Genomic DNA, 18,543 nt, shown 5'->3' with positions numbered 1-18,543 from the left:
GCGTGTTACCGTAATGCAGGGAACAAACAGATACCAACAATCTTGGCCTGACCACAGTATTTTACACCTGATACAAGTTTATGTTTCAACGTAAAGAGGTACAATTTAGTTGCTATATTAGGGAAATTCAGAAAATACATAGAGATCATTTCAATAAAGTGATACATGAATTAATATCAATTAAACAGAGCAGATCGGCAAAGCTAACAACTTCTGATATTAAGGATGCCAAAGATACACATCTAGCCTAATAATATAATTAGTAAATAAAGAATAAATAAAGAAAAGACAACCAATGCAACAAGAGTCCATGCATGACCTCGATTCAACCATTACGGTGTACAGTAACCTGGAATAATAACAAACCATAAAGACATAAGCAAGCACAAAAATTAAAACATTACGTAATTATGTTGTTGGCATATTGTCATCAGGCTTGAAAGACAATATCAAAGGAAATTGAACTACTTGTTGAGTAAATTTACCTATTTGCTTTCAGCAATGGTTATTTGATAGACAGATAAAGTAATTAAAGTAATCATTAACCATACAATTCTAATAAGCCAAAAGTCAAACAAGTTATGTTTATATAATGTTGTTATTTGGTTATAATATACACGACACAACACATAACCACAATAATTGCCAGGGGCTGGCCTAAGACAAAACTGCAGAGGCTGTTTATTTTTCTGTCTCATTTCAGGCCTGGTAATTCCCAAGTAAATTAGGTAAATACATTTGCATTCATACAGCTAAAATAATATTTTAAAAAGATGAAGCAAGGACACCAATTGCCAGCATAAAGCTCAAGAGGGTTCATAGAGAGCAAATTGGTTTGAATGCATCATGTGTGAGTCAATGAACGTCTGATTTATTGTGGAACTTGTCAACGGATTGAAACGATTTTCATTACACCAACAGAGAGCATCCATCATTACAGACAATAATCACAAAAATGCTGACCTCAATGCGCTTACATTCAGATAATTGATAGCTACAGGGAAGAGTACACAATTAAAGGTCCTCAGTGATATAGCAGTGATGTATTCAACAGTATACACAGACAAACACAAAGAGAATGGCTACTTTGTTCACTAAGAGTTAAACAAACCATCTCTAGTACAGATATGTTTTGAGGTAATGCAGACTTTCAACATTTATGACCAAAACATACCATATTTGAATATACAAATTAATTTAAAGCTCACTAGGTTATTCGCTCACGTTTACCATTCAGGGAGATTAGAAAAAATGATTTTACTGTTGTTTTTTTTAAAAGACATATCTTAGGTCCAAAGATTAACAGTAGTTAAATAACAATGGATGATACAATTAAAGAACACCTTTAATTCCACACACGTCAGCCGTTCCTTCTTTAGGATACCGCTATCTCAGTAGAGTAGAGTGAGGGAAAAAAAGGGAAAAGACATCAGGGACTGAATGCAAACCCTGTTAAAATGCACATCTTGTTTGCCAAGCCACGGGCAAAGAATTACATGTAAAAATGGAGGCGGAACCTGGGAAAAGCAATGGACAACAAAAAAGAGGGGGAGATTAGGAGTGCAAAAGCTACGGCAGAAGGTGAATGGGTGGACCAGGTCAAGAGCAATGCAACGCTAGCATTATTTCTTTTGTTCACAAGAACAGTCCTTTGTTTGGCACATCTTGTTTCCATCGTCGTCATTGCAAGCATCCATATTAGATTAACTTGATTTAATGTGTGTTGCATTTAAAGAGTAAGTCAACCCAAACATGTTTTTTTCCAGAATATGTTCTATGCAGACCCACTAGTTGAAACATGGCATTCTGATTAATACTGTGTTTGCGGAATATGAGTTAAGCAGCAAAATCCACCCGTTTTTAGCCATCTCAGAGAACTGCCGTTTTGTCACTTCTGGTGACTAAAAATGAAATCACAGATGCTTTAGGAAACAGGTGAGCTGTGATTGGTCGTTACCTGAGCCTTGAGCAACAGTGATGTCATTTTCAGTTGACAGAAGTGACAAAATGGCCACCCCCAGAGATGTGTAAAAACGGATGGATTAACTCTTATTCCACAAACGCAATATTTAACAGAATGTCTTGTTTCAACTAGAGGGCCTGCATAGAACATATTCTTGACAAAAATGTTTGCGTTGACTTTCTCTTAAAGTGCAAGTAAGGTGCAACTACAAAAATTTTACCCCAGCTACACACAGAGCTGGAACAGGACCCCTTCCTCGTCTACACCGACCAGCCATATCACGAGATCCTTCAGATTGGCGCCTAATGTCCAGTACATCTGAAAGGACTTCAAATGAATCCAAGTGTGTGGACTTTGGATGCCAACCCAACACCTGGAGTTTGGTATGTTACCCAAAAAAATCCACATCCCTTTTACCTTTCTACACTCACATTCTTTACAAGGGTGACTGGCACTGCATAGCTACTACACACCTGTAGCACAGTGGCGGCTGCTGTTCATTTAAATGAGGGGAAGCTCAGCTGCACCTCAGACAGAGATCATCCAATCATCATGCAGAAACCGAGCGTCCGGGCCCGCCCACTGCCCGGTAGACCCCCAGAGACGCTATGTGTCTGATGGGTGGGATAAAGCCCAGGATTTATCCAATGCCTGTCCCTCTACCCCCCGTCATGTTGTACAAATAATAGCGTGAGTATATCGAACTCTCCTGTTGCACAACAAAACTGTTTTGGCATGAAGCATACCGAAATACCATACTGCATGTCTTAGCAGCCGAACAGGACAGATTATTTATAGAAAATAAACAAGTTTGTGCTTTAGTACCTTTCTGTCGAGCAACATTGTTAGACTTTGGTCTGTACCAATATATCAATTATATTTTGCGCCCATTATCCTGTTGTTGGGTCACTGTATTTCCTTTCTCGGATCCGTTATGGTAGGTACTAGCCACTGCTCCAGAGATCCTGATTCAATCAAATAAGCTTTTAGGGCAAAATGGCAACATACCCAAGTCTAAAGTCTTAATCAATGACAGGTGATATTGTAACAAGGTAATGTTGTTCAATTCACCTAGCAGTGATTATAATGGTATGGCTGGTCGATGTATGGTTATTGAAGGGAAGATGAACTCTGAATCTGTTACTGTATACAGTCCATAACATGGATTTGCAGTGTGTCCATATCCGGAGCCTGGTACTGGCACTTGGGGCAACATAAATCTGGCAGATCCTCAACTCCGGCTGCTTCTTGATCACTAGGCTGCACCAATCCTGGATTGCGGTTGGATGGAGGGGGCGCCGTGTTGAAAGCTCCGGCAGAAAATCCATCTGATAATAGAGCACAAGAAAGTTCCTCTCACTGACTACGTTTACATGCTGTCAATATTCGGGTTTAGGTCAAAATTCCGATTTCTGAAACATTCGGAAAAAATGGTTTACATGCGTGAGTGGACCGATGTACACCCGCATTTGAATAAACCAATTTGAAACGGCGACGCACGGACGTCGTGACGCTAATGGATGTCATTTACGCTTGTTACTTGCTACCGTCAATAAAACATTATATTCATGTCACTCACAGCAGGAATGAAGCAGGCGGTTTCCTCTGCGTTCCAAAAGTGTTCCACTGTGTTACGCCTCTGAGTTTCGTCATGATTGTTTACCTCTCTGCTTGTGTATTTCCGGCAAGTTGCGCGCCAGACATACGGACTTATACCACCTATATATGTGTCTAAATACCAGAGCTGGGCACTGGACCCTCCGGCCATATTCATAAACGTTGTCATTGTTTACTTTGAGTGACGGCTCATCTTCACAGCTGTGCTCAATACACACTGTCATTTTTGCCGTAGAGACAGAAATTATTGTGAAAACGTATCTTTCAAGCACTTCCCGTACTACGAAGACCAAGATTCCTTGCGTTTGAGCATGCGCAGAGTGTGCCGTGCATTCTGGATATCCCGATTGCCATATACATGCACGCATATTCGGGTTGGAAAGGGAATAACCCAGGCATGATATTCGGCATTTTAAAAACCCGAATAAGGGCATATTCAGGTTATTGCGTGCGTTTACATGGCTTTTAGAAACCTGAATACCGACAAAATTCTGGTTTTAAAAGATTTATTGGCTGCATGTAATCATAGCCACTGACACACTTCAAAAATGTTTTTGCTGTTATACTGCGATATTCTACTTCAGTGTAACAAGTAAACTTACTCTATCACAAAATCCCCTACTTTTAGTGCAGAAATGTGTCAAAGAGTGAAAGTGACTGTGAAACGCGAGCCTTATCCACGCAAAATGACAATAGACCATTTAAGACTGTATTGCGCTAAAGTTCCTTTTTTTTTTTTTTTTACAGTATCCAATGTTGACATTATTCTAAGTTCTATAAGGTTGTCTTGTATCATTACTCAGTAGTGATGTACCTTGTAGAGGAGGAATGTGTGGAACCCGCGCTGGGAAGTCCTCTTGATGCCTCAGCTTCATCTGCTCCATACGTGCCCTGAAACAGTGGAAGATGTGGATACCTTCATGAGCATGCTCCAGACACCAATCAAAGCTTACATGTCCAGCATAATAAAGAAAATGCAGATAGATATTTAATCTAATCTTGACCATGTGCCAAGAGCTCTGCTTGACTTCAGTAAAGCTAGATGCTGACACAGCATCCTATTACCATCCAAGGAAATACTACAAACTGTCACCGGGGACATTTTTTTTTTTTGTCAGAGATATTTACCGGGATGCGGCTTCCTGTTTGTGCCTATCAATCTCAGCCAAAGCATGAGTCAGCTGATCCTGCAGCTCTTCTTTCTTCTGGTTTAGTTTTTCTCTTGCTTCTCGTTCTGCAAGGAAGTCTGCCTTGTAGATCTCAGCCTGAACACAGATTAAGATGGAGAAGCAAGGATATGACCAATTTCCGCTACATTGCTTAGTTTCAATTGAAAGTACATGCACAGAGTAGAGTAAACCTGCTTACATACAGGGGCTACTTCCAGTGGGTAAGGAAAGTATTCAGACCCCTTAAAATTTTTCACTTTCTGTGTCATTGCAGCCATTTGCCAAAATCAAAAAAGTTAATTCTATTTCTCATTAATGTACACTCAGCACCCCATCTTGACAGAAAAAAACAGAAATGTTTGCATATTTACAAAACACCCACCAGTTGCACCGAAGGAAGTTGTACAGTCATGTGTCAGTTTTACAGCTATGTAAAACGAATGGTTTATGACTGGTAAAACGAGATCATTCAGCTGACTGACATGTGTTCAAGCAAAGATTTCCTGCTCAGCTGATGACAAAAAAAAGCTATGGCAAATTCTGACATACTGTATGGCTTTGGATTAGGGATATGTGCGACTAGTCGTCTAACTGTTTAACCATCTACGATTTATTAAACGTTTAGTACTTTATTAGTCGGTTAAACACTGCATTAAGTATCACGCATCTTGTTCCTCACGCCGTAACAGAAAATAATTGAGAAGCACTGCCCTAAACCATAAAAATCAAGTATACATTAGTGGCCTACGAACTGAACTTGTACCTGAGCAGTGAGGACAGGAACCGTCTCCAGTGAGCCCTTTTGTTGCTCTACCTCCTCCTTTAGTTTGTCAATCAGGTCTTGCTTCAGGGCCAGTGCTCTCTCTGCCTCCTCCAGTCGGGTGCACAGATCTCCTCCCTGGAAAACATGAGTGGTACATACAAACGGATGTGAAAACATTAACCTGATATAAGTAGAACAACTCGTACGGGGAGGAGTTCATTGTTCATTCAATGTACTTTACCTCACTCTTGAGTATAGAATCATAGTCTCTAAATAGACATGTGTAAGCATGCTGAAGCTGTGTCAGTTTTTTCCTAAGAAACAAGAGGGGAAATTAATACCAGCATTTAGTTGAAGGGGAGTTTGTAATTCTCCCTTGAAACCCGCCCCCCCCCCCCCCCGCCCCCCCCACACACACAGACAAAAATCACTTTTTGTCCTATTTGTAAATTGTCAGTATGAGCGGATGGTAGTACATAAGGCATCTGTGAAAAATCATCTGACCCCATCTTGTACATTTAATGAAGTTTTAAAGAAACCACCGCACCCGAGGGAAAACAACCAACCGGAGACAGTCGTGAGGGGTGTGGCTTTGATCAGAGACTCAAGGGTAGGGAAGGATTAATGAAGTGAGGTTACATTGAAATCTTGCTAGCAGATTAACACTGGAAACTCTCTCTTTCATGATACCAATAGAAAGTGATTAAAGAATTATTAAATATGTTGCTATCATGCATTTGGTTCACATTCTAAGGAAATTAACGTACAGTGGAAACTCGATTTAATGGACCCGGAACCAATAAACAGAAAATAGTGTCCAGTCCACTCAAAAGGCCCTTTCTAAGTCTGTTAGTTCCACAATTGGTAGCAATTCGCCACAGCACTATCAACAGAGGGAGACTGGTCATGTGTTTCTGGCGTCACACTGCTCTTACATAGACTTACAGTAGACTAGAGTAGGCTAAAAGACGCACCAACGTGGCAGCCATATTGGCAGAGGCGCCTTTTTCATCAAAACCCAAGTATAGACGTGCATGGCGGCCATGTTAGCAGGGGAGCGAGTCCCTTCAAATGTAATGGAAAGAATGGACTTTAGCTTCGTATCGCTGAAGGCACTGGCAACATGGTTGACTATTGGGTCAAAAAGAGTGGTACTGTCTAAAGGTTTGGGTTTGTCTAATTTTTTCAGCATACCTAAAAAAAAAAACCAACCTAACAACCTTGCACATTGTAGCTCAGTAAAAGCAGTTTTCACAGGCATGAGTACAGTATATTAAAATTAATAATAATGTTTTCTGAAGTGTGTCTGTGTGTCCTCACTTTTCCACAGTGACAACATGTCTCTCTGTCTTGAGGGCTTGCTCCAGGCTCTGAATCTGCAGCATAAGCTTGTCCATGTTCACATGATGCTGATTCCTTTGCTGCTCCAATTCTTGCTCTGCCACCTGCAGGGCTCTCACCTTACTACACAATCTGCACACAAGTGAAGCAAAGTACATCACATGAGCTCACACTTGCACACTCTCTTGTAGATCTCAAGTTCGCCCTGAAGTGACTGCGTACTTGTCCTCCAGCACTTTGCGCTCTTGCTCGCTTTTGTCCAGGCAGCTCTGCCTCTCATTCAGCTCTGCTAAGAGAGATGTTGCCTGAGCTTTGAGAGCCTCACAGTCCTTGTCCTTTTGCTTGAGCAGAGCCTCGGTTCTGTCACGCTGAGCAGAACTCTTCTGCAGGGAGTCAAGCTTCTTCTCTAGATCACGATACCTATTAATTATTGAATCATCATTAAATTTGAAAATCAGTGTTCACTTCAACTACAACATCAAATAACCTTCGCTAAAATTCCACAAGAAACATTGTGCTAACAAATGTTTGATGAAATCAAATTATGCACACATTATGCTCTAGTATGATGATGATGGCACTGGGAGAATTGGAAAGAAAATATCAAAAAGACTTGTGTAAGAAATCTAATTTTGAGTGGTGGGGGAATCCCAACTTTCACAATTTTTATATTTTCAAAATAATCTATCCTCAATGTGATTTTTCTAAGGAAACACAATCTGCACAATTGAAGCATAACGTTTAGGATCAAGGGCATTCTAATCAAATAAAACATTCCAATACAGAATAAGTCTGTACTGAGAAAGAATGAATAACTTTGGTCAAGGAAGTTTTAGTCAAGGTGTAAAAAGGCAAATTGTAATGTTGCATAGTGATTGTACCTCTCAACACAATGTCTGGTGTCATGTCCAGCTAAAAGATACACAGTGACAAAATAAAAAGGCCTGTTTTGGTCTTGGGCCTAAATGTTCACAATGTTTGCAAAAATAACATTTGAAAAAGCCACACAGACAAAAGTGGTTACAACAGCCACAGTGCAGAACAGTGAAGACGGTTGCAAGTTAACATGCATTTGACCAGGAAGAAAAGCCACACAGAGCTGCGGGCTCACCTGCCCTGCGTGGCCTGAAGCTGCTCTGTGAGTTTAGCCAGGCTAGAGCTGGTAGAAGGAAAAGGAATGAAGGGCAAAGGAAGTAGATACAGCAAAAGTAAGGCTTTGATTACAAGAATAAAAAACAACATGACAAGCACTCTTGGATGTTTGACCCAAAGATTCGATGTGCATTATGTAGTTATGATTAATTGAACAGCGCTGTTGACACACTGGACATTTTAGTAGTGTTAAACTGAAACCCTCCCCAAAAAAAAAAAGAAAAAAAAAAAGGTCTTAAAATGTCATACCAGTCAGAGGTGTGCTGGGCTTCTGTGCGATGTTGACCAGCCTCCTCAGCAGCGCTGCTAGCCTGTCAAAGACATTCATGTAAGCCTTTTTGGGTCACATTTACATCAGAATCACACCTTCATTCACAATAAGTAACACTATTAGCAAATAGTATTATAATAAGACTAATAGTAATCTACAATTGAAAGAAAGGTCATTGATTAGAATTGGTAGAAGCTGAATGATTACATTTCCAACTAAATTAACAATGTCGAGCTGTTGAACTTGATTTATTTCAATTGTTGCCACTACTACATTTATGTTATTGTCTGCACATTTCTGATGATGGAGTGTTTTTGCTGAATGCAGTTTTCAACATTTGTACATTCAAAACTCAGAATATGAATTACATCGTACAATACAAGCTTTTCAAATGTCCCACCCCACTGTAATAGATGTCCAACTGAGATGCCTCATAATATAAATGTCATGTCTCTAAATAGTACAGCTTTGGAGGGGGGATTTGCAACATCTATAATAGGCTTGTAGTCAGGATGGAACTATATTTGTGTTGCATGTTTTTCATGTGGTTGGACAAACTTCAAATCGACTAATTCTATTAAAGCATGCATTTTAACAGCGCTCATGGCAGGGTACACCTTGGACTGGTCACCAGTCAATCACGCGGCAAATTCATTCTAGTTATTGTGTAAATCTTAATTAAAAGGATCTGTTTGCCACCTGATATTTTGGCAGGGTGCCTACCGTATTTCCATGTGACTTACCTGCTCACTAGTTCATGGTAATCTGAGGACACCAGGTGCAAGGTGTTTACGGTCGGGCATCAATAATCTGGAATCGAGTGCAACCGGGACCATCGTTCCGGTTTTCCCAGAACCGTTCAGATTTGAGAATGAATCAGAGGAGTAAATTGGGAAAATGCACTGTGCTAAAGAAAACTAAAACACTTAATTTTGTCTTAATTTAACATTTACCCAAAATGTTTTGTTAATCTTCACTAGTATGCATAATTTAAAAGTAGTAAATTGATCTACACAATCAAAATGTGGCATGCACTTGGAACAAAAACAGGAAGAACTTTTTTTTTTTTGCACTATAACTTAGTATATTGCAACAAACTTCATTTTGGGTTTTATTGTTATGTGATGCTGATGAGTGGCAAATATGTCATTTATGTGTTGAGAGAGAAAGAGAGAGAGCGAGCAAGCTTCCTGCTTCGATGTCCACCACGGGCATTAACACACTGTTTTGGTTGATAATAAGTGCGAGTTCACTGACGACTGGCTGCTTAATCCATAGTAGATGCTATGATATGTTAGCATACCAAATAGGACATTGTATTACAACGTTACATCAAACACACACCGTAACATGTGTATGCTAACTGCAGCTAGATTCTAAGCTTTTAGACACGACTGCGCCTACGTCAGATATGAAATCAGGCATAAACCACAGCTCGCTTCCTTTTTTAAATGATCCCCATCGTGCTGCCATAACAGGCAGGTTTGCATTGTATTGAGTATATTTGGTCAAATCCGCCGTAACTTTCGGACTCTGTTCCCAACACGAATTAGCTTTGACCTTACACTACGTTACCCACAATGCTTCTGTATGCATCACATATGACCCGGATTACCAGTACTGCGCATGTGCGTTGCAGAAAGGAAAACAGACAGCGGGAGAAGCACGAGACGCAGCAGTTTCGAGAGAAAAATAATGCGCCAACTAAACAAATGTATAAATAAACGACGCATCGACGATTAAAATGAATTGTCGACGATCGTGATCGTCGACGTCGACGTGATTAGTCGACTAATCTTGGCAGCCCTAGTTGCTAGTTACTTTTTTAAAAAAAACTGTTGTGACAGGGGTTGGAAAAGTATTTTGCGACCAAATCACCAAATTGGCAACACCGATTCTACTTTTCTAAACTAGCTCCCCTTTGTTCACAGCCATGCTTTTCATATAGCAAGTGCACATCAGTGGGAACAGACTTTGAATCACCCAGGCCTAGTTCATAGTGTGCAATTTGGGCCTAACTGGTTCACTGTTACCTGTGCTTGGTCCAGTTTGGCCGCCAGCTGATCAATGCAGCGACGCATTCGCTCTCTTTCCTTTTCACCCTCGTCCCTCTGCCTCTCCAGCTCTTCGTTTTTCTTTTTCAGATCTCGCACGCCTTCTTCCAGCTTTTCTTTGTGGCTCTTCACTTGTAGGAAGTCATTTGCACCATCGACGGGCTGCAGAAATAGGAATGCAATGTGGTAGGATTCTGGATGAGCAGATGCAGGAAGCCATTACTAAAGAAGGAAAGTGGATTACAGAATAAGCATTATAGCTCATGATGAGCTAATGAGCAGACAATACAAAAGTATCGCTGCTGTAATTTATAGGACGACCCAGAGGTTTACATGAGTAAACGGATAAGGAGAATTAGTGTCCATTAGTGTAAGGGGTCCATTCATGAGACCTTGGCTTCCAGCAACACCACAAATCCCCACAAAGCCCAAATGGCCTTTTGATGGATACATAGCAATGTTTCTCTCACAGAAGACGGCACTGGTAATGTAGTGGTACATGCTGATAAGGAGAATTAGTGTCAACAGAGCTAACAGTGGAGGGATTCATTTTTGTCCACACTTGACAGGCCATTTTGGTCATAATTTTGGTCTCAGGATGACTAATTATGTAGTATGAAAACATCAACTAGAGGCAGCAACAACAAAAAAGATTAGATTGGGAAAACAGGTTTGGATTGAGCAGTCTCACCTGGCCATCTTCCCTGCCCACTGAACCCCCCGATACCTCTGTAAGGGAGGTAGGGGGGGTTGGGAGGGCACTACTCACGGAGCTACATACACTTGCATCACCCTAGAACAGACATGCTCATTAGAGGGAAAATAAACAAATACATTAGAACCCTAAGCGCATGCTGCAAGTATCCACTCAATCTTACCAAGCTACGAGGGGGAGTTGTTTGTGTGTGCTGATCTGCTTCCTCGGCTGTCTTCTTTTCCCGTTGATCCAGGATCTGAAATAAAAATTGGATAAACTAATTAACTAAAGTTGCTTGTTTGATATTCTGATTTTTACTGCAGTATTTCCCTCCATGGTTTGTTTACTTTTTCTGCATTTATTCATGCTCATATAGGGACAGGTTGTTACCACGGGGACGTCGGTGGACGTTTTTTTGATCTTGTGTCTGAACTACTTGGTCCTCTGTTTACACGATTCCATCATGGATTCAAGGGATTCACTCAAAAGAAACACTGAGAGCTGTGAAATAAATGTTCAAACATTGCCAACCAAAAGGAAACATTATTATCTTGGAAAAGGTACAATATTTGATAGATGTGGATTTTATTCTCTTGATTTTGCTATTAAAAAGATTTTTGTTCAATCAATTAGTCTATATAAATATATTATAGATAAAAAGAAGCATTATTACATTAGTGAAGTCCGGCTCCACTCTGAATGCAACTGGTATACACAGTTTTTTTTTTAATTTTATCTTTTTTATACATCATGGGCTAGGACATTCAGCAAAGGATAAACAAATGTTTCCTACACTATTGCTGTATTTAAGACATTTGAGATCATCGATTGTATAAACTGTCCAACTAATTCGTAGTATTGCCTCATGGTAAATAAACGTATTCAAATGATAAAAGCACAGCTGACTCGATGAACATAACAGCAAGCTTGTCAAAGATTAGGGGCCATCTTTTCATCTTTAAATAGTCACAACATTTGATGGCATTTCCACCTCGGAAAGCACCTGCACGAGACTACTGAATAAACCTATAACACAAGCCCACAATGTCACACATTTAAAGAATGAGGTTGCTTTCCATCCAGAGAACATCCCAGTAGTTTGAAACAAGTGACAATCGGAAACACGCAACCGTCCTCACCTTTCCACCGGAAATGCTTAATGTGGTGCTGTGAATCTGGTCCATTGACTAATATAAATGCCTATTCATGGAGGAGTCCAATTTTAAATCAACCAACCTGTGGTGCATCGAGAGGGCCATTCTTTGTTGGAAAAGAGCTTTCAGTCTGGCTGGAGCTACAACAGTGATTGGATGAGGAGGCTGGTCCATTCACCAGGCCTTGTAAAGAGTGGTTCTCCTGTGCCAGCCTTTCCACCAGGGCCCTGGCCTCTTGGAAACGACAACTGAGAAATTCCCTCTCCTCCCTCGTCTTTCTCTGCCAACCCTCCATCTCTTCACATCGCTGACGCAAGGCTAGGGTGCTCCGCCGCAAGGCCTCTGAAAGACAGCGTGATGGGAAAGGGCACACATTGTCAAACAGGTGCACATAATGAATTCATGCAGTAGAAGTGACTGATGAAAACGTCAAGTCTTAAGAGGTCTTTCCTAAATTAAGAGACCTGAGGAATGTACTTCTTCTGTGGATCTGCACATTTACAGTAAAATGTTGCTTTGTTTTTTCTCTGTCTTAAAAGGTCATTTCAAACCGGTCTTCTGAACACACAGTTTGCTGCAATGTTTGGAAAAAAAAGGAATTATAATTACATTTCATTAAAGCTGAATGAAAACTTGAATTGCCAAGGTATTATGGTCACCTAATACAATGCACTGGTATTGACCTTTTTTTCAATTTTGCAGCTGGTAAGGTAAGTGGGATTTTCCTAACATTCAGGTTTGAAAACTGTAATTTGTCCGGCAGCTTTTTTAACATTTAGACAAAGACGATACAAAAAAAGTCTCTCTGTATCCAGCACATCACTGGTACCACCACTTTTAGAAGTATGTTTAATTAGTTCTATAGCAGTCCATCATTTTCACTCAATCTTTTCATTTTAAGCTTGCTTACAACTGTCTATTGTATACCAGTATGTGAAACATACGCACATCCCCTGCTTGAAACTCGCAATAGAAATTCAGCACTTAAAGAAGACATTGCTTCACATAACAAACATGAGTGAAATGTCATCAATATAACATTTGTTAAGAAACTTTCAGTCAGGTTGATAACAAATATGGCATTTCTTCACTTTCAAATGGCCAAATACGTCTGGCATGTTACAATAGCTCCAAGTAGAACAGACACTAAAAATACGATAATACATATGCAACTATAAAAACAATATTGTTGTGAGAGATACAACTGATGATAGGAACCCTGTTATATTACGAATAAGATGCCATAGATAAAGGAGGACAAGAGGTGAAAGACGTGGAATTTCTCCCCATCTGCCAGGACATCCTTGTTTGCCAACCCAACAGCTTATTGTAGTACGTACCTCTGAGCTGCTGGTTGTCTCCAAGCAACCTGGTGACCACTTCATTGGCTGCCAGCTCAGGTGGGACCCTCAGGGCACCCCCACTATCCTCTCCTGACATGTCCCACTGCAGTGGGCCATCAGGTTGGGGCTGCACCATCGCTACACGCAGATGTAAACACAAACGTCAATTCATTATCTTGCTCGTACAAACACAATGGGTGTTAACACGACACGGACAGCTCAATTTACTTTCAGTTCAAACCCTCCACCACATCCGAATGCTTCTCGGAAGCGTGACAGTTGAACCGCTACCATCAGTACCGTGCCAACATGGATACAAAGAACCTCGTCGCCGACCGCAAGAAAACATTACGTCATCCCAAATACGATGGTGTGAAACGCGGGACTAGGAAATATGCCCTGACAGATTCTCATTTTTTTACACGGAAAAAGTATAGGCAAATAAATCAAAATACACATTTAATTTACTGATTATTAATGAATCGCTGGAAAGTCGTGTCAGGTACGGCTCGATCCGTATCATGTTTCCACACAGTACTGAAACTAGGTATTTAAAAAAACAAAACAAAAGTTAAGCATACGTTTGTAAAGAGACGGGGGTGATCCTGTGTTACCTTTTATTATTTTCCAGTGTTGTTATCCGGAAAAGCAGGTAGGCAGCCAGGGAGTCGCTCGCTCTCAACCTGAGAGAATCCCAGCTCGGTAGCCAGTTCAGGCGGGCTAAAGCTACAAAGCTAGCGACTTAGCTTCCTCAGCTAGCTGGGAAATAACTGCATTGGTTTTCAGAAGCACTTGTTTGACAACCGAAGAACCGGACATTAACAAAGGGACGACCTCGAGTTAATCGCCTGCTCCTCTATTTTCTTGTTCTCATAAAACGTTGTGCGTGGGTTGACGTTAACTGTAAAACACATGACAAGGCCAATGTTGTTAGCAAAAACCAAAGACCTAAACTCCGACTGTTGACTCTAAGGCAGAAAATTCTCGAATGCCACCACAGCAACGAATAATATTTGTTTTCAACCGCCCCTTACGTCAACAATTGGAAAATGATATCATTCCAATTTCAAGATGGCGGATCTTTACTCGTGTATGGTGTTTAGTTGAAGAGCCACAATGCAGGAAGACCGCTGTTTTGCTTTGCTTGTTGGTCCTGGACTTTGAGACAAAACTCAGGGCGAAAAGAAATTAGACAGGAAATCCCCTTCCTTCTTCCGCATTAGGTGACGACGTCACTTGCAAGCAGCGACTCTGCAGTCTGCATTTGTGGTGGAAGAGTCTTCGTCGTTCAAGATGCTCGCCGCTGCCACAGTTGCTCTTTTGGTAGCAGCTTGGCTTCATCCAAGCTACGCGCTCTATTTCCACATAGGAGAGACGGAGAAAAAATGCTTCATCGAGGAAATTCCAGACGAAACCATGGTTATCGGTAAGACGTCGGCTTTGTACTCGGCAAAGCTAGCCTAGCTTTGTAGGCAACCAGCTGGCTTGATTCGAGGGACTGAAAGTGTTAAGATGACTAACAGTCGATACATGTTTCAAAATCGAGGTCGTACATTATTTCTTCAAAGGCTTTCTTTGCTAAAGGATAATCTTTGGCCTTTATATCATTCGCATCGATCCTCACATTTAGCACTTGATAGTACGAGTTTTTCAAGGCAGGTACTGCACTGTATGATTTCAGAACACCCGGTTTCGTGACATTGCGTTTGACACGTGGATTATTCACCTACTCTTTTTTATATTGAGAACTACCAGTCGCCGACTGTAGACGTGTGTTTATGCTAATAAATCTGGGTCATTAATAACGATTGGTGAAATTGGGCGCTTTTCTTGGCATAAGCAATTTAATGGAGGTAACTTCAAAATAAAGACTTACGTTTTTGTCTGTAAATTGGAAATGAGCACCTCCCTCTCCTTTGCATTTAGTCCAAACATACAAGATGTTACAAAAGTAGGTACACAGTTTTAAGATTTAGACACGAGTTCTTATACCTCCTTTATATTATTTTTATTAATATATGGTATGTATTATGCATACATACGCGGATCAGTTAAATGGCCACCATTATCACCAGCCCTCTAGTGGTGTAAGAGCTCAAATATATCCAAGAAAACCACAGTCTGTTGATGACTTTAAATTCACGAGAAGCATGCCAAAAATTGATAACAAAAAGCTCTGTGCAAAAGTGTGCTCTATTGTGAGTGACTTGATTAAAAATAATAGCATTTTTCCCGTAATAGAAATTAGATACGTTTCCCACCCGACTGTATGTGTCTTCTTAGTGTGCAGCAAATAATTTATGCGATTGTTTGCGATGGCAAAGTGTATACAAATGTGTTCATAAAGTGAGAGGAAACTAAATTTAAAATCAGCAGGGCATTTAGCTTTTGCCACATTTTTATTAAGTAGAAAGAGTGTCTCGTTTTTAGTGATATTTCCTATGATGTAGCAGTCTCTAGACTCTGTTCCATTTCTGGCGCTATATGAAAATTTTTTTATTGTATTTTAATAATCATATCATGACCTAATGAGGTGTGTTTGTCTCATTACAGGAAAGTACCGAACCCAGCTTTGGGACAAACAGACTAATTCGTTCCTCCCGTCCACACCGGGTCTTGGGATGCATGTTGAGATCAAGGATCCTGACACAAAGGTATGAAAAGAACGCTAAACAGGAGGCGGGCTCGAAAAAACAGCTACAATATATTCAGTGGCATCTCCAAAGTCCAAACAAACTGTGAATGTCAAGTTTTTTTTTTTTTTTTAAATCCAATTGGAAATTTTATATTGAGTCAATTAAGCAGATAGTCGCAAGAATCATTTACGTAGATAATGATGGTGAGCATGTTGATGCATTCCACTGTATAGAGAAAATGTACAAATGTTGTCACCCAATCCTTGCAGACCATCCTGTCTCGTCAGTATGGATCGGATGGTCGGTTCACCTTCACATCACATACTCCTGGAGAGCACCAGATATGTTTGCACTCTAACTCCACCAAGATGATGCTGTTTGCTGGAGGCAAACTGGTAGGACTCACTTTTCACACTCACTCCTGTACCTCAAAGATCAAGAATTACAGCACCTTGAACATCCATTTTTGAGGGGGAGTGGTCTTGTCTTATGCAAAAGAGCCATTGGTCACCCCACCACCCTGGAACTGTGTCAATAGCAGCTAAGGTTTTGTCTTACCATAATGACCAGAGTTTACGTGTGTGACTGAGTTGGTGTCATCGTTTTGATGCAATACACCCGACACTATCCGCACTGAGGTTTTAATTTTAAATGGCATGCTGACGACGATCGCCTTTGTTTTCGAGTCACACACAACTTACAATGGAGAAAAAAAATGTAGGTCTCGGCAGATCGGCGTGAGTGTCCTCTTCACACCTACACACAGCCCTCAATCCGTGCATTTCTAACTGCAAGCTTTCCAATGTTGCAGAGAGTGCATCTGGATATTCAGGTTGGTGAACATACCAATAACTACCCTGAAATTGCAGCCAAGGACAAACTGACTGAGCTGCAGCTGCGTGCCAGGCAGCTCCTCGATCAGGTGGAACAGATCCAGAAGGAACAAAATTACCAGAGGGTGAGTGACACTTCAAATGAGCTGCAAGATTGGCTTCTCTTTGCTCTCAAGTTGCTAAAGGATGTGTCTTTGTTCAGTATCGAGAAGAGCGCTTCCGTATGACCAGTGAGAGCACCAACCAACGCGTCCTCTGGTGGTCCATTGCCCAGACGCTCATCCTCATCGTCACCGGCATTTGGCAAATGAAGCACCTCAAGAGCTTCTTCGAAGCTAAGAAACTGGTTTAGCCGGAGTGTGAATGAGAGCATTGATGGGGAGCAACAGACAAGAAGACACCTTTGGAGACAGACTTGAATGACTGGAACGAAGAGTTGCTGCGCAAGAATTCAGGCAGAGACTTTTTTTTGTTGAGTATCGGCCATGAATGATGAAGGAATGTGCAAATTCTAAAAGGCAGTTCTCAATCTTTTATAACAGCACAACATCTGAGTTGCCTTTTTTTTTGTTTTATTTGCTTGACAACACCGCACATCTTTTGTTTTTGTATAAAGCAGATTTTACTCTATTTTAGTGCTTTAAATGTCTTCTTTGGGGTTTTGTAACGTGTATCCATTCACTTCACCATTAGAAATATTCCTATTTCCCAGCATCTCATTTCTGTTTAGAATTGTGCATACACACTGAACGAATGGTAAGCTATAGTGAAGGGCATTTAAAGGTTGTGTAAATGTGTATGTCAGTGACAAGGCACACCCTCATTGTTAAACAACCACCGGTACATAATTATTACTTTTGATGCGTAAATTCTTAACAATTTGTCTGACAACACAAATACATTCAATTTTTGTTTCACATATTTATAAATGACACAAATGGGTTTGAGATGTTACATTTCTACTTTTTTCTAAGTCTTGATTATAAGGTACCTGGAAGTCATTCATGTGATGTTCATGCAATGTTTGTATAAACTCGCTTATGTGTTGTCAGCACATTGTAGCTTGTCGGTATGTGGATTTATGGGGCTGGGTGGGTTTTTGTTACTTATTATCTTATTTATTATTATCTGGGAATGCCACAAAATGTTAGGTTCAGTTTATCTTTGCTGGACCTTTGTTCAACGGGGAAGACTTAAGTCCCAAGTGTATGGATTCTTCAGTTTGAGGTTTTAATTTTGAGTTATTGTTTACAGAGATATGTTTCATTTAAAATGTCCAATTCTTGAGATGCATTACATCATCCATAAAATGTTCCAGCCTTGAAGTTATGTGGATGTCATCTTCCAATGCTTAATAAAGACATTTGGTCTAAAAACAAAAATATTAAGCAGTATTTAACTAACATAGTTAAAAATACACACAATAGTAACAGAGATATTTCTAAAAGTCAAATTTATTGCTCTGCTTATGTGTCCCTCAGAGTAAGATTCTAATCATTGTTTAAAGGGGAAGTCGAGTCAAAAATTTGGTATGCGGCCCCACTATTGTA

The 18,543-nt window shown here is 40.4% G+C and overlaps 2 protein-coding genes across 6 annotated transcripts; one reads left to right on the top strand and one right to left on the bottom strand.

Moving 5' to 3' along the window:
• Positions 1–849: 849 nt before the first annotated feature.
• On the bottom strand, positions 850–15,156 carry ikbkg (inhibitor of nuclear factor kappa B kinase regulatory subunit gamma). Of its 5 annotated transcripts, none has more exons than XM_086024104.1 (15): positions 14,139–15,156; positions 13,522–13,662; positions 12,264–12,523; positions 11,209–11,283; positions 11,022–11,123; positions 10,310–10,492; positions 8,255–8,316; positions 7,965–8,012; positions 7,076–7,273; positions 6,833–6,985; positions 5,754–5,826; positions 5,513–5,647; positions 4,709–4,845; positions 4,395–4,471; positions 850–3,291 (listed from the first exon to the last, which is right to left on the bottom strand). In XM_086024104.1, exons 2-15 carry the CDS (start codon positions 13,658–13,660, stop codon positions 3,104–3,106), a joined length of 1,830 nt encoding a protein of 609 aa, XP_085880230.1. In that variant the 5' UTR covers positions 13,661–13,662; positions 14,139–15,156; the 3' UTR covers positions 850–3,103. The 5 variants fall into 5 exon arrangements, with proteins under 5 accessions (XP_085880230.1, XP_085880238.1, XP_085880252.1 ...); XM_086024112.1 differs by lacking the exon at positions 14,139–15,156 and adding an exon at positions 13,753–13,890; XM_086024126.1 differs by lacking the exon at positions 11,022–11,123.
• tmed4 (transmembrane p24 trafficking protein 4) lies at positions 14,598–18,322 on the top strand. The gene is made up of 5 exons (XM_086024167.1): positions 14,598–14,950; positions 16,078–16,178; positions 16,430–16,555; positions 16,972–17,118; positions 17,196–18,322. The coding sequence occupies exons 1-5, from the start codon at positions 14,818–14,820 to the stop codon at positions 17,343–17,345; spliced, it is 657 nt and encodes a 218-aa protein (XP_085880293.1). The 5' UTR covers positions 14,598–14,817; the 3' UTR covers positions 17,346–18,322.
• Positions 18,323–18,543: the final 221 nt, after the last annotated feature.

The sequence above is a fragment of the Filicampus tigris genome, chromosome 1 (genome assembly GCF_054856515.1).
Source record: "Filicampus tigris isolate MCC_2025a chromosome 1, RoL_Ftig_1.0, whole genome shotgun sequence".
Taxonomy (NCBI): domain Eukaryota; kingdom Metazoa; phylum Chordata; class Actinopteri; order Syngnathiformes; family Syngnathidae; genus Filicampus; species Filicampus tigris.
Note: the sequence above shows the minus strand (reverse complement) of the source record. Positions and strands in the feature narration are given on the sequence as shown.

Coding starts and splice junctions, on each gene's coding strand:
- ikbkg (XM_086024104.1), bottom strand. CDS start 13,660: ATGGTGCAGCCCCAACCTGATGGCCCACTGCAGTGGGACATGTCAGGA. Junction 5,648..5,753: donor ATTCTATACTCAAGAGTGAG/GTAAAGTACATT, acceptor CATGTTTTCCAG/GGAGGAGATCTGTGCACCCG. Junction 4,846..5,512: donor TTCCTGTCCTCACTGCTCAG/GTACAAGTTCAG, acceptor ATCTGTGTTCAG/GCTGAGATCTACAAGGCAGA.
- tmed4 (XM_086024167.1), top strand. CDS start 14,818: ATGCTCGCCGCTGCCACAGTTGCTCTTTTGGTAGCAGCTTGGCTTCAT. Junction 14,951..16,077: donor AGACGAAACCATGGTTATCG/GTAAGACGTCGG, acceptor GTCTCATTACAG/GAAAGTACCGAACCCAGCTT. Junction 16,179..16,429: donor TCAAGGATCCTGACACAAAG/GTATGAAAAGAA, acceptor CAATCCTTGCAG/ACCATCCTGTCTCGTCAGTA.